This window comes from Equus przewalskii, chromosome 27, assembly GCF_037783145.1.
Source record: "Equus przewalskii isolate Varuska chromosome 27, EquPr2, whole genome shotgun sequence".
NCBI classification, from domain to species: Eukaryota; Metazoa; Chordata; class Mammalia; order Perissodactyla; family Equidae; genus Equus; species Equus przewalskii.
In genome coordinates this window covers 28675417-28690229 of record NC_091857.1, presented here as the reverse complement: position 1 = coordinate 28690229, position 14813 = coordinate 28675417, and the positions used below count along the sequence as shown (strand labels likewise).

General features: G+C 51.1%; 1 protein-coding gene across 2 annotated transcripts in view; it reads right to left on the bottom strand.

Moving 5' to 3' along the window:
* The window catches only part of HUNK (hormonally up-regulated Neu-associated kinase), a 102006-nt gene extending 90800 nt beyond the window's left edge, over positions 1 to 11206 (bottom strand). Inside the window, exon 1 of one of the 2 annotated variants that reach the window (XM_070597928.1) lies at positions 10736 to 11206. In XM_070597928.1, coding sequence (XP_070454029.1) covers positions 10736 to 10999 — 264 coding nt within the window. In that variant the 5' untranslated portion in view covers positions 11000 to 11206. The remainder of the gene's footprint in view (positions 1 to 10735) is intronic. The other variant, XM_070597927.1, reaches the window with a different exon arrangement.
* Positions 11207 to 14813: the final 3607 nt, after the last annotated feature.

Below are 14813 nucleotides of genomic sequence, written 5' to 3'. Positions count from 1 at the left end.
TGTCAGGAATAAATTACGTTACGCAGAAATTATCTGGGACATAGCCTAGCAGACGGTCTAAGATCCATAAATGGGAATCGTTATCGTCTTTATCAGTATTATAGCCTCGCAGTCAAAGCAAAGAGCAAGCACTCTGCTGGCAGGTTTTTGGTGACTCCAGAGGTCACGAGATCCCTCTTGTGCTCCAGGTAGACAAAGGAATCGCTGGGAGGCTGAACTTCAGCCTATCCACCCTAAAGAGAGACAGCCAACTCCTTGAGCATGGTTGCCACATCTGCTGCCACTGTCCCTCAGCACCATGCTCAGTGGGTGCCCATCACTGCTGTCCACTCTCTTGTGTGTCCTGCACAGAGCTCTGGCAAAGAGCAGGCAGTGACCAAGAGAGGAGCATCGTGGAACGAGACTGTCTAAACAGAGGCAGAGATACAGCCAGACATCTTCCCAAAAAGCCATGGGGCAGGATGCAAGTCAACCAGAACTCAAGTATGGGACCAAATGACAGAAGCAATGCAAAGAGGGAGATGAGAGTAATCAAATGGCTCAGAGAAAGGACAAGAGAAGCAAGCAAGATTGCGAAATATTTGGGCAGCAATCTCGCTTAAGAAGCTGATAAACTTATAAAAAAAAATTATAGTCTAAGAGCTGGAGCTAAACCTCCGTATAGCTCCATGGGAAACATCCAAAAAAATGTATGTTTGCAAATAGCAACTTTGCCCATCTGCTGCAGTGTTGGTATATTTTCTCAGCAAAGAGCTGAGGGTCTATTAACAGTCTCATGACATTGCAAAATATTTGTCTGCTTCTGGCTGGTCACCTGTCATTCTGATAGCTAGGTGCCCTTCCTAACAAATCCGTGCAGAAGGCACAGCTGTTCTGGGGCTGGGATGTTTCCCAAAGAGAGCCAGCTGGACAACCTGTTCAGTGTACTCCTCACTCACACAGGCATGCCCAGGAGCTGCACAGAGTGAGAAAGACAGAATTTTCAGAGCCAACCCCTGCCAACTGGGACACCGTCATCCAGAAGGCTGTCCTCGCGTCCTGGGGAGATCAAAGTATTCTTTCATCCATTCAAAAAATACTTACTGAACATCTTCCCTGTACCAGGTAGTATTCTAGGCACCAGGAACACAGCAGTGGTCCCCTTCCTCAAGGGGCTTACAGCCTAGTGGGGAGGCGACTAATAAACACCTCAGCACATGAATATATACCACGGGGTCACGTGTTATGATGAGTTGAATGGTGTCCCCCCCAAATTCATTATGATTAAGTCCACTCGGGCTGCTATAACAAAACACCATAGACTGGGTGGCTTGTAAATAATAGAAATTTACAGTTCCGGAGGCTGGAAGTCCAAGACAAGATGCCAGCACCTTTGGGGTCTGGTGAGAGAGGTCTTCCTGGTTCACAGACGCCATCTGCTCACTGTATCCTCACACGGCAGAAGAAGCAAGGGAGCTTTCTGGGGCCTCTTTTATGAGACCATTAATCCCATTCATGAGAGTTCTGCTCTTGTGCCTAATTATCTTCCAAAGGCCCCACCTCCAAATACCATTACGTTGGGGATTAGTTTTCAACATATGAGCTTTGAGGAGACATAAACGTTCAGACTATAGCAAGTCCTAACCCCCAGTACCTCAGAAGGTGACCTTATTTGGAGCTATGGTCTTTCCAGAAGTAATCAAGCCGAAGTGAGGTCAGTAGGATGGGCTCTAATCCAATAATGACTGGTGTCCTCATAAGAAGGAGAAATGCAGATACAGAGACAGACACACACAGAGGGAAGACGACGTGAGCAGACTCGGAGAAGATGGTCTTAGACAAGCCAAGGAGAGAGGCCTGGAACAGGCCCTTCCCTCACAGCCCTCGGAAAAAAATCAACCCTGCCAACATCTTGATTTTGGACTCCGGCCTCCAGAACTGTGTGACAATAAAACTCTGCTGTTTAAGCCATCCAGTGTGTGATGTTTTGTGACGGCAGCCCCAGTAAACAAATACAAGTGGTGAGAGGCACTTTGAGGAAAGACAAAGCAGCGTAGGAGGACAGAGAGTGACGGGGGACAGAAGCATTTCAGAGAGGGTCATCAGAGTGAGGATGCGCTGACCTCGATGATTCCAAACAGCAAGGCCCAGCTGTTCACTCCACCAGCCTCTCCCCAGAGGGCTCCTCGGGTAGACGAACTATCCCAGAGGGCCTCAAGGCATATTTTTACACATGTGCTTACACTTGACTTCATGCGTTTTATGGTCGAGTTAAGTGACAGCTATTGCTCCTTAAAATATCGTTTCCCTCGATAGTCCCCTTTCTCTTTCTTCTCAACCATCCACCATAAATAGTATCTACTGCCTCTCCGGTGAGGAGATGACGGGACGTGGATTCAAAGTCACCCCAGCAAAGAGCCAAGGTTTTCCAAAGATCTGTTTACACTCCATTGTGCCCTTCCCCTGTGACCCCCCTGGCATGACAGGGGCAGGGGGGCAGCAATCTGGCATGCCCAGTCCAAGGTCATGGTTGTAGAACCAGCCTGCCTAGCCTGAGTGCACTCTGCAACTTTCGCCCAATTAGCACATGTGCTAACAAACCAAGGTGACCCAAATCCTCATCCCAATAATCCACAACCTCCCTTCAGACAGCAGAGCTGATGGGGTGGGCAATGAAGCAGTGGCTCTTAACATTTTGGAGGTGAATACCTCCTTTTGGAATCTAATGAAAGTCAAGGATCCTCTCTCCAGAAATGTAATTATAATTATAGTTTGGTGGAAACCAGGGAAATGACCTCTGCACTGCAAGAACCACCAAGAAACAAAGACAAAGAATAAACAGGGAGCAGGGAAAAATTGAGGAGGCTGCAAACATAGCACTGAAAGAGGACTAATTTCCTTAATATATAAAAAGTGCCTACAAATCAATAAGAAAAAGACCAAAAACCCATGAGAAAAATGGAGAATGGAAGTGAACAATGAACAGAAATAAAGTGCAAATTGTCATTGGACGCAGGAAAATATGCTCAACTCACTTGCAATAAGAGAAACTAGAAATAAAACAAGACACCATGTTTAATCTACTAGGTTGGCAAAGACCAAAAAGTTTGAGAGTACCTTGTATTGACAGAGATGTGGAAAGATACCCTCACACCAGGTTGACGTGAGTATAAATTGGGAAAACCAATTTGAAGGCAATTTGGCAATATTTATCAACAGTTAACACAATCACTCCCTTTCACCTAAGACTAGGAATTTATCCTTCAATATACTCGAAACATTTACAAAATGACAAATGGGCACGGATATTTACTGCAGCATAGTTTGGGAATAACAAAAAATTGTACGCAACCTAAATGTCCATTCTTTAACTGTCCTTCATTCCTTAAGTAGTGTCCACTGACTTAACCAACAAGGAGTGGTTAAGTTAATACGGTACCTCTGTACAATGACTACCATGCAATAATTTTTAAAAAAAGAGGCGATTCTGTAGTAGTTTTGGGGAAGGACGTTCAAGACATATTGCTAAGTAAAAAAAGCAAGATACTGAACAGCATGTACAGTGTAAAAATAGATCTCTCTATACCTATACACTTACAAATGTGTGCACATAGAGCATCAAATGTATGTACGCTCACATGCACATAGAGTTTCTCTGGAAGATACACAGAAACCGGAAGCAGAGGTCACCAGAGAGGAACCAGGTGCTGAGGCACAGAGGTGAGAGCCAGAATTACCTCTCGCTACAGACCTTCTTGAAAACCTTGAATTTTAAACCAAGTGTCTACATTATCTACTCCAAAACTTAACCTAATGAATCTTAAAACACACAAAAATGATTAAAAATGAAAAAGAGCACAGTAACTCGAAACTGCATAGCAAAGTAGGGCAGAGCCGGCATGGTGGAGGTGGGAAGAGGCTGTTAAGAGACGGCTCTGACCCGAGCAGTATTTTTGTCCCCCTGGAGGTCCCGAATCATTGCTCTAAGTGGCAACAATCCAATTTCCCACAACTCCTTCAACAAGTTTTCCCACAGCCCAGGAGTGATGGGAGAGACAAGCTGTCGCCCGGGAAAGCACGCTGTCTCTGAATTAGGCTCAGCCGTCGACAAATTAGCCCAACTCTGTTGATACATAGTTCTCGAAAGAAAACAGAGAGAACACATAAAATACACAAGACACAAAAGTACCTTCAAAGTACCCACAAACTCCACAGAGAGCCCTGAGAACTCCGACTGAAGAGAAAAGTGCGACCAGAATGCTGCGCAGGATGCTAAGAGTGTCTGGAATGGAGACTCCACTGACTGTGCCGTCATTTCAGCCTGAGAGGGACCACAACTGGGTCGGCAGCGTGAGGCGGAGAAGCTGCCCACCTTCTTGATGGAACTACCTGGACTCAGGCTCAGACACCGCAGGCCCTGGCACTGAGTCACCCAGGAAGCAGTGGACACTGGGCCCCACTGCCCAGACTCCACCTCAGGCCTGAAGAACTTCCTCCGCTTCTGCCACTGCTGCTGGCTCTCAGCTGTGAGCTCGCCCCTGGAACCGCCCTGAGCAAGTGTCCAAGGCCATGCCCCCTCCCCAGGGCAGCTCCCATCCAGTGGCAGGTCCATGCAGAGGCATAAAGGCGCAGTCCCCTCGCCTCAACTTGGACACCTCTGAAGGGCCGTCTCAGCTCAGAGCCCACCTTGGCATGGACAGGGGCTTCGAATGATACTGCACTGCAGCCCAACTTCTCCCTCTGCTCAGTGCTGCTCTGCTCCACCCCTCCCCTCCCACCGCTTCCCTCCCCTCCCCTCGAAGGTGTTGGTCCTGAGGATACTCCTTAAGACCACATTCGTCTCCTGCTCAAGGCCTGCTTCCCAGGAAATCACCTCCAACCCAATCCTAACAATCTAGGAAGGTGTTGTGGGTTGAATTATGTCCCACCAAAACATACATTCAAGCACTAACGCCTGGTGCCTGTGAACATCACCTTATCGGAAATGGGTTCTTTGTAGGTATGATCCACTTAAAATGAGGTCGTACTGGATTAGGGTCAACCCTAAATCCAATGACTGGTGTCCTTATAAGGAGACACACAGAGGGAAGCAGGCCATGTGAAGACAGAGGCAGAGACTGGAGCGCTGCAGCTAAGAGCCGAGGAACGCCAAGGAGCGCCAGCAGCCACCAGAAGCTGGAAGAGGCCAGGAAGGATCCCCCCGCTAGAGACTTCAGAGGGAACACGGCCCTGCTGACACCTTGATTTTGGACTTCTGGCCTTCAGAGATGTGAGAGAATAAATTTCGGTTGATTTAAGCGCCCCCGTTAGTGGTTATTTGATACGACAGCCCTAGCAATAGAGAGGAGGAGGTGAGAGGGAAAATCGACTCATGGCTTTCCTCCACTTAGACAACGCAGGTAAGAAGCCGGTTCTCACCTGGCCAGGGTCACTGCGAGCATCCAATGAGAAAATGCACAGAAGACTCTAAATAAACCACAAACACTATACCACTGAGCTGGTATCTACGATAAAAGAGATGCAATGGCTGTCTCAAGTTGTGGAGGTATCAGCCTACTCGGGTACTATTCGGGTCCCGGGGTTCCCCTCTTTCCTGCTGGTCATCTCACCAGCCAGCATCAGAGAGCATGAAATGCAATTCAGGTCAGCACTGGGAGGGGGCCAGAGCCCAGGCTGAGCAGATAAAGAGGCTTCACCAGTTGCTAAAATAAGGCTTGGGCGTTATCTCTGGGTTTCAATTAGCCAAGAGAGCAGGTCGCTCGGTTACCATGAATAATCGAGAAGGGCATTTGTAGCCCAAGGTAAATGATACTTCGTACACAAACCACTTTCCCACAAAGGACACCCAGCATGCCCGTCTCTTCGGGGACACACAGCGTCCACTCCCCGCACCTTCTGGGAAGATCACCATCGGGATGAATGACTGCCACGCTGCATTGGAACAGCCAGCAGTGTGCGGCGTGCTCTCAGGCAACCCAGCCTGTGCTGGTGACGCAACACCTGCAGAGAAAATTTAGGGCTGGACTCCTCTTCGTGGGCACCGTTCAGCGCTGTCGTGAACTCAACGCAGCCTTTGAAGTCCGTGTGACCTGCCTAGCAGGGAACCCTAAGAACCCAGCCCAACGTGCCAATTTGCATCATTCACAAGTACTTCAAAAAGATGAGGCTGGGCAGGAAGTTCAAAAAGAACGTGTCCACAACTGCAGCATGCAATCTCGGAAATTATAGGCGCCACCTTGTCACACACAACACACAGAGCAGGTGCCTCTGCCAGATGCCTCCTTCTTGCCAAGAAATCCCTGCTAAGGATTAATAGGAATTTCCAGTTCTCTAAGCATTTCTTGTTCCTCAGAGCCATTATCCCCAAATTTCTAGCACTTTCCAAAAAAATACAGGATTTAGCACCTGTTTGTTTCAGCAATACTCGCTAAAAACGGATCTGCCAAAAGGCCACCTCTAAAATTAGTCATATTTCCTGCTCCGCAAAACATAGTAAATGGTATTTTTAGTAACTCCTTCGCACCAGGTAGCTGGCACTGTCGTGCTCAAGGTCTAATTACTGGCAACTTACGAAGCAGGCAATCCTGATTTTTTAGCCCAAAAATAGCTCCAAGGAAAGCGATAAACAGGCTTTTTTTTTTTTTTTAACGGGGGATTAGAACAAGATATTTAAACACGTTAACCAATCATTTTACGTACCCTATTTTGTATCTTAGAGAGACTTAATCACAAAAGAAGGGAATGGTGGCATCAACTCTTTTCCTTTTTGCAGATTATCTGCCTGTGAAACCAGCTCCAGACCTGAGGTATACCTATGTTTTCTCTTTAAGCCTTTCCAACTATATTTTATCAATTTTTTAAAAATGTAATAACAGGGGCCAGCCCCGTGGTGGAGCAGTTAAGTTCACGAGCTCTGCTTTGGCAGCCCAGGATTTCACCGGTTTGGATCCCAGGCACGGACCTAGCACCACTCATCAGGCCATGCTGAGGCGGCGTCCCACATAGCAGAACCAGAAGAACCTACAACTAGAATATACAACTATGTACTGGGGGGCTTTGGGGAGAAGAAAAAGAAAAAAAAAAAAAGAAGATTGGCAACAGATGTTAGCTCACGTGCCAATATTTTTTTTAAAAAATGTAGTAATAACCTATATGTGCCAGGGACTCTGCATTTCATAGGTACCAGAGGCAGCAAGCACAACCTTTGTGGATCTTTCAAAGTCAGTACTCCATACTCCTGCTCAGCAATTTCGCTTTGTCTCAAAGCCACACAGAAGGATACTTTTCCAAATCTGATTCTGTGATTATTTTCCTTGTCCAATCATCAACTCACCTTTAGTCAAAGACACTCTGTCTGACTGAGAACGTACCAATTAAGCATTTCACGGGACCAAGTGAATCATTTATTTTTAAAGCCACATTAACAGAGATTGCCTCCACTCCCAGCTAAGGGAGGACAAAATTAGGTCTCGCCCAAAGCCATTCTTTCTTTTCAAGCAGTAAAAGGGCCATCTAGATTCAAATGACTTTCAAACAAACAACTTCAGAGGAAAGGCTGGCAAAACACTGTCCTGCAGGCCCGTGGTGGGAAAAGAAGCCTCTTGATAAGATAGGATTGAAGCCTGAAATGAAAGCCAGGAAAAAGTGGCTCCTTTTGTCATCTGGACTCAGACAGTAATTCCCAACAAGCCACGGAGGATTTTGCCCAAATCTTTTTGGAAATGTGCACCAAGTCAAAATGCGATACTCCAAGTGTTCTAAACCAGCAACACTCTGTATTTTGGCACAAATCACCCAAAATGAAGTGTGTAGTTTGCAACTGCAACTGTGAAGCAGGCCAAACGTGGGCACCCTCTCTTCTTCCCTTTTGCCATCCCCCCTTTGGCTTTTTCATGAACTGATTCCCAACCACAAGCTGCCCCGACGCTTGCCCCGACGCTTCCCGTCGGGGGATGATGTGGGGGCATACATCCATTTCTTACTATGGTATTCATGACTTAATTCTCCTTCTGCCGTGGTCTGTGTCCTTTAAAAAAAGAAAGGAAATGAGAAAAGTGAAATGCTTTATGCAAAAAGCACGCACCCCCAAAAGGGGGAGGTATTTGGCTGGGAGGCCTCCCCCCGCCACTCACATCACCCACCATGGGAGACAACTCACTTTTCTTCCTCAGACCTGTCACCTCAAGGTCTCCCCTTGCTCGGCTCACATGAGTAACCCCTCTCCAGGGGAAAATCCTCTTAATAGCTCACCTTTTAAAGAGACCACAAGGCTGCAAATAGCATGAGGTTGACTTCACCTTTTGGCCTGAGTAAGACAATTTCCAGAACATGAGCGGGAATGGGGACTCATGAACTTAGCAATTCTTCCCAGGCAGAGTCATGCACACACACACACACACACACACACACACAAACATTTTAATCTCTACATCTGCCAAAGCCCAAAACTATTAGTTAAGCATTAAAGGTATTGGATTTGGGAGATAAAAGCTATGAATGACACCCATTGTTTCTTCAAAGCTGACAATCAAATGAACTAAAATCCAGATTTCTCATGATGATGGCAGTCACCGGGGCACTGATTCTAAAGGCTGGAGAAGGGTACGCCAGAAAAATCTCTGCACCTCCTCCCCCACCCTAAGAACCACCGTCCTTAACTAGATGCAATCAGTTAGTTTAGCGCAATAATTTTACAGCCAATTAATAGTTCCTCGCATTGCTGAGATGAAGCGATTCATCACTGAAGAAAGATAAGACGGGAGAGAAAGGGGCATGGCCCCCCCCCCCCCGGGGGTGAAGGAGGTACCTCATTTGGACCTCATTTGGGCAGGAACTCCCTGTATTCTAGAATGCCCTGTGGGTCCAGCACAGAGCTCCAGAACCTGATTGCCCGGCTAGAGACCGAGCTCTGAGTGCGTTCAGCTAAGGTTAACAGCCTCGTGTTATGGAGCCAAAACGCACCGGTGAGGCGCGGAGTCACAACACGGCACGGAGGCACGGAACGTGGAGGGCAGCCAGACGCTGCTGAGCGGCAGGGCAGGGGAGACGAATGTGCTCGTAATGTTGGCCATTACGCTGTCAGCATAAAGCCTCGTCTCTTCTTGCTTAAGTTTTAAGAGGGAACATGCACAACCAGACGGAATCCTATACATTTCGAATGAAAATAAAGTTCTACCATCCGTGCCAACAGGCATTGACACAGGCGCGGAGGAGCAAGCGCGCTGTAATTAGCGCTCTGGCCCATGTGTAAGTGGGACAGCCCTCTGCGAACCAAAGACAAGCGTGCCGTGCTGCCTCTGGTCCAGAATGAGGTTTGGAGAGATTTTTTCTTCTTTGAAGAGTTACTCAATTCAGTGAGTTCATCCCAAACACTCCCTTTTGGCATGAAAATATTCAAGCAAGAGGCACTTTTTAAAACGACTCACTCTCGCTCCATTTACCCAAAATAAAAAGCCCCCCTCCCCCCCAGAGCGGCTGTAGGAATACAGGACAAATGACAAGGATGATGGAGACCTGCACTCAAATGCACCAGGACACGGTGGGGAAGAAGCGAAACTAAAGCTAGGCGAGGCAGGTCGCCCTGCAATCAGCGGTCCCACGGCAGAGTATTCCCAGGGGCTGCCAGGCTGGGCAGAGGATCCCAGGTCAGAGGGCAGAAGCGTAGGTAGGAAGCCCTGTTCCTGCCATACTGTTGATGCCCCCTTGGTCAACGGGCCATAGAAAGGTGCTGCCACCTCACCTGCCCTGAGCAACCCCCAGCCATGGGGGGGAGACTTCTGTCTGAGATGACCAGGAGCCTGGGGCAGCCTCAGTCTGAAGTAGCTCCAAGCTTGCGGCCACTTGGGGCGACCCAGTGCCTGGGCCACTCACCTCAAAACTAAGTCATCATATCTTGGGTTTCTTCTCACAAATCTAAGTCACAACTTAGATCTTCCAGGGGCTCGCCTGGCAAAGCTTAACAACCAACTAACTTCTCACAAAGCTGGAGAGGGTGCCGCTCCGGTCTCTGGGGGTCTTCCTTTACTGTCCCCTCTTCTACAAGGATAAGAAGGCCCCTCCCAACCTCTGAAGTCTGGGGGTACCTGCCACAGCAGGGTCCTTACTGCAGCTTCCACCCTGGGAATGGGGCGGGGGGGATGGAGGGAAGGAGGTGGGGATGGGGTTGGGGGCGGCGTGTAAATGCCCTCCTCCGGGCGTGCAAACCTTTCCCAGCTGCCCTAGCCCACGGGTGGAGAGGAAAGACCCTGGGGTCTCGGCCTTCCCCCACCGCCTCCCCAGAGCCCAGGAGGGTGATCAGACTCCAAGCTCCCTCAACGGCAGGCTACTTCGCTCTCTCACCCTCAACATCAGGGCCCTCGCCCTCCGGCGCGGGATCCTGCCTCTCCGCTCCTCGGCGGCCCCTACTGGCCCCGAAAGCAGAGCCCCCCAGCCCGACCCCCGCGCTGGTGTCCGCCAGGCGGCGCCCTTCCAGGAGCACAAAGGCTGCGGGCAGCTGCGCGGGGAAACCAGCCGCCCCCGGGGAAACTGGCCCCAGATCGCCCCTCGGGAATAGCCGACACCCGGGCTGCGAGGGCCTGCGCGCTTTTGGCTCGATTCCTCTTTCAACCCGAGAGGAAAGGCGGGGGACGGGGGGCGCCCGGTAAGGACGACGCAGCCGGACTCCCAGGGCAGTGCTCTCCGCAGGGTCCCCGCTAGCCCTTCCCGCCCCGACCCCCCAACCCCAGCCCAGGGGCGGCGCGCCCGGCGGCTCGCTCACCTTCTCTCCGGTCAGCACGTGCAGCCCCTCGCGCACCTTGGCGAAGGAGCCCTCGCCCAGCTTCCTGCTGCCGATGAGGTAGTTGCCCACGCGCTTGTGGTGCTGGAAGTCGCGGAGCCGCTCGCGGGGCACGCCGCTCACCCAGGCCGGCAGGAAACTTCCCTCGCAGGCCGCCGCCGGCCTGGCCGCGTCCTCGGCGCCGCCGCCGCCGCCCCCGGGCGCCACCGGCTCGCCCAGGAGCCCGTCCCCCGCCGCCGCCGGCATCGCGCTCGCCGCCGCTCCGGCCCGGCTCCCGCGCTCGCGGCTCCTCCTCCGGCTCCCCCGCTCCTCCCGCCGCCGCCCGGGCCCGGCCCCGCCCGGCCCGCGGCTCCCGCGCCCCCGGCCGCCGGCGAGCGCCGCGCGCAGACAATAGCGGCCGCCCGGGCGACGGGATGCCGGGGACCCGCCCCCAAGAAGTTCTTCTTCCGAGGGTCGCCTGGGCCCCTTTCAGGACACCGGGAGCCCGCCCCAGGTCCCGTCCGGGCGGCTAATGACAGTCGCCCTGCTCGGGCGCGCAGGGAGCCGCGCCGGCCCGGGAGGGGCGGCGGGGGGCGCGGTCCGGTGCCTGGGTCCCGGAGCCCCGGCGCCTGGGTCCCGGAGCCCGGGCGCCTCCGCAGCCTCCTCCCTCGCCGCCGCCGGCTGGCCCGCCGGGCTCGGGTCCGGCTCGCTCGTTCCTAGCCGTGCGCCCGCCGGCCGCTCCCGCCCGCGAGCAGCGCGCGGCGGGCTCCAGGCGCCCTCTGGAAGGCAGCGGAAGAAAGCCCCATTCAGTTTGAATTTGCAGAAATTTAATCCGGTCGCGGGCGGCGGGAACAGATGCGAGCTCCACTCCGCAGCCTGTGCACTTTCAAATCCCTCGTAGCCCCTCCTTCCCCGCGCGCAACAGCCAAACTCGACCCTCGCTGGAGAGGGGAGGGTCCGGGGAGGGGAGCAGCGGAGTGGGCGGCGGAGCCACCTGAGCGCCAGACAGGGGGACCCCGCGCAGCCTCCGAGACGCGCGCTCCCGGCCGCCCAAGTCGGGCCGCCTCCGGCTGCGCCTCTCGCCTGGATTCTGGGCTTAGGCTTTCTGGACCTTTCGGCGGTGAAATCCCTCATCAGCTGCACCCACTCGGGGCAAGAGGAAGGGAGGGAGGCGCTCCTGAACCCCGTGGATTGTGGGTTAGGTGCCTGGTGTCCACCCCAGGGCCTGACCCACCGTAGGGCCCTCTAGACCCTGGATGGACGGACGGATGGATGGATGGGTTGGGGGAAGAGTGGGGAGGTGGTGGGGCGTCTGCCCGGGCTCGCACGCAGACCGGATTGCTGTGTTGGAGGAGGAGCAGCAGCAACAATAATAGTAGCAGCAGCAACGTAGGAACCAGGGCGTATGCTGCCTCTGCCTGTGTGTTGACACCTTCTTTGCTTTCCATTGAAATGATGCCGGTGATCGCTGGGTGAGGTGGACCAGCGCTCCTTGCTCCTGAAGGCTTTTGTTCTGTGCGCGCCCCCTGCTCATCCCTCATAAACAAGCGGAGCTGCCCTCACGACGCTGGTCTTCTCCAGGATCCCCAACGTCTTCTCAAACCCAAAATGAGGACTCTCGTGAGGGAGAGGCTGGGGGCTAGGTAGGGGGGAGGCATTTGCAAAATGCTACCTGTTGAGCAGCCAGAGAAAAGGCGCCAGCGTTTAATGCATCCTTAACCCCTGATATTACAACATCAGAGTTGAAAGGGAGGATTCGGTCCTCACCAAGTTCCTTTCATTATTGACTCCTCGGTAAACAAGTATAGCATGCATGATCCACATCAATGCTCTGAGATGGGGACGGGGCGCGGGGATGGGGGGGGGGGGTGCCCGCTGTCCTCAGCCAGTGTCTTGGGGGCTCTCTGACCCATCTGAAAAGTGACCCAGGGAAACGCCTATTTTAAACAAATCTTACTTTAAATATGCTGTAATCACCCACTCTCGTGTTACAAGTACCCAGCCTTGCTATGACTGAGCCCATGTTTTCCATCAGTCTTCCCATTGTTCCCATTTTCCAACATTCAAGATAGCTTTCAAATGTTTTCTTGCTGTGCTTAAGGGACCGCTTTGTCGCCACTCCACCCCGGCAATTTCTGCAAGGCCAATCCAATCCCTTTAATGTCTGTGCTTCAATAATCAAATTTAAGACAGTAACATGGCCGGGGGGCGGGGTTTGAATGCCCAGCACAGGGCCAGCAGAGTAAATGCTCAACAAAGGTCCGATGAATGGGGAAGATGGCACTCACTTTGGGGTCAAAACCGTTCTCGATCATCCTTCAGAAAAGCTTTTGGAGTTGCCCCAATGTTGTTTTTATAGAGTATGACTTTTTAAAAATTCGAGGACCCTAGCTCTCCATGAAAATTTAGAAGTCCCATTATTATGATATAAGGCAACTTTCAGAGACTGTTCATCAAAGTATCTTTATGGACTAAAAAAAAAAAGTAGCTTCAGGCACAAAAATGGTGGAAGACATTTACAATGAAAGAGAGATTTTCTTTCCTTTTAATTATCCTCTTAGGGTGGAGGTCAGGAAAGGGGTGAAGATGAGAGAAAATCCAGGCCCATTAAATCTTTTTCAAGCCTGATGCCTGGGTTTGATTCAGGTTCACTGCTAATTCCATCAGCTGGGATGGATGCCAAAGAGAAGTTGAAATCCTGCACCGGCCTGGGCTTAGTGACTGGTTTTTGAACTACAGGTCCTGTCTCTGAAATGACCTCGTTTAATAAAGAATAACCCCAGAAATTCCTTTATGGGGGACAAATTAGTACTCAAAACAAAGCATTACCCTCATATTAGATATGCAGAAAACATCTGGTTGAAAAGCAGTAGTCCAGCATTGAAGGTTCTCTACCAATTATCCCAGACTAAATTTCCTCTCCTCCTACGGGGTCTCCCTGGGCCCTAAATTTCAGCTGCCTTCATCCAGGATGGGATTTCCTCACCTCTGCATCTTTGCCTATGCCATTCCCACCCCCAGTCTGCTGCCTCTCACCCATTTCTACTTAGTACAGGTGTCCCCGTTGCTATGAAGCTCTTCGCGATCAATGAACTACAAGAAACTGATCACTCATCCATCTCTGTACTAAATATCATTCATTTCACATGCTTCTTATGCCCTGTATTACTTCCTACGAATGTCTTCCTTTTCTTTTAAACTCATTGAGAACAGGAGCTGTGTTTTATTTTGTATTTTATTTGCCCTGGAGCACTAGCACAGTGCCCGAGACATGGTCATTGTTCAATAAATATTTGTCGAATAGATGAATGAGACCCATCTTCCCATGATTCTCCTGTGAGTGGGGTTTCATTGCTCCTGATGGCAAGACCCCATCTGTACCAGGGGAGGACGTTTCTAATAACTTTCTAAAAGTGTTTGCTGTTGTATCATTGGTTGCATTTAAGAGGTCAACAAATGTAATCGTTTGTCTTGTCAAAATGGCCCATTCTCTAACTTGCATGAGTTAACCCTTTAAAAACCATTACCAATCACGGTGGGTTGGAAAGTGACGAAAAGCTTTCTCAGTTGACTTGTACCAGCTGCTTCCTTCCTCCCCATCTCTTCCCCATCTCCTTCCTCCATATGGCTGGGAGAGTGTCTGTGTGCTCCCACAGAACGCCAGCTAGGAGACTCAGCTGGAAGCAGTCAAAGACAATTAGAAATAATCAGGCTGGCGTGGCTAGGAAATGAAAGTTGGCTAGACGGGGTGAGGCTGGCAGAAGCCAGCTGGTGACTGGAGAAGGAACAGATCGCAAAGCAAAGACAGCAGGCATGAATAAACTTTGCTGGAAGACATTCTGTGAACTCTACTCATGAATTCTCTCCAAACAAAGCTTCCACTAAATGATAGGGGCAGTACTTGAACCCATGTCCTCTGAGTCTGTGTCCGCCATTACTCTTTGCACAACACCCAGCTGTTGAAGGTGTACCATGCAAAGGCTGAGGAAGGAGGGACTCCTCCGTCATAAAGACGTGTGTGAAGGCAGCCCAGCATGGTGCTGGAGAACAGGCTGTGTGCAACACCCTGCAATGAAGTCCT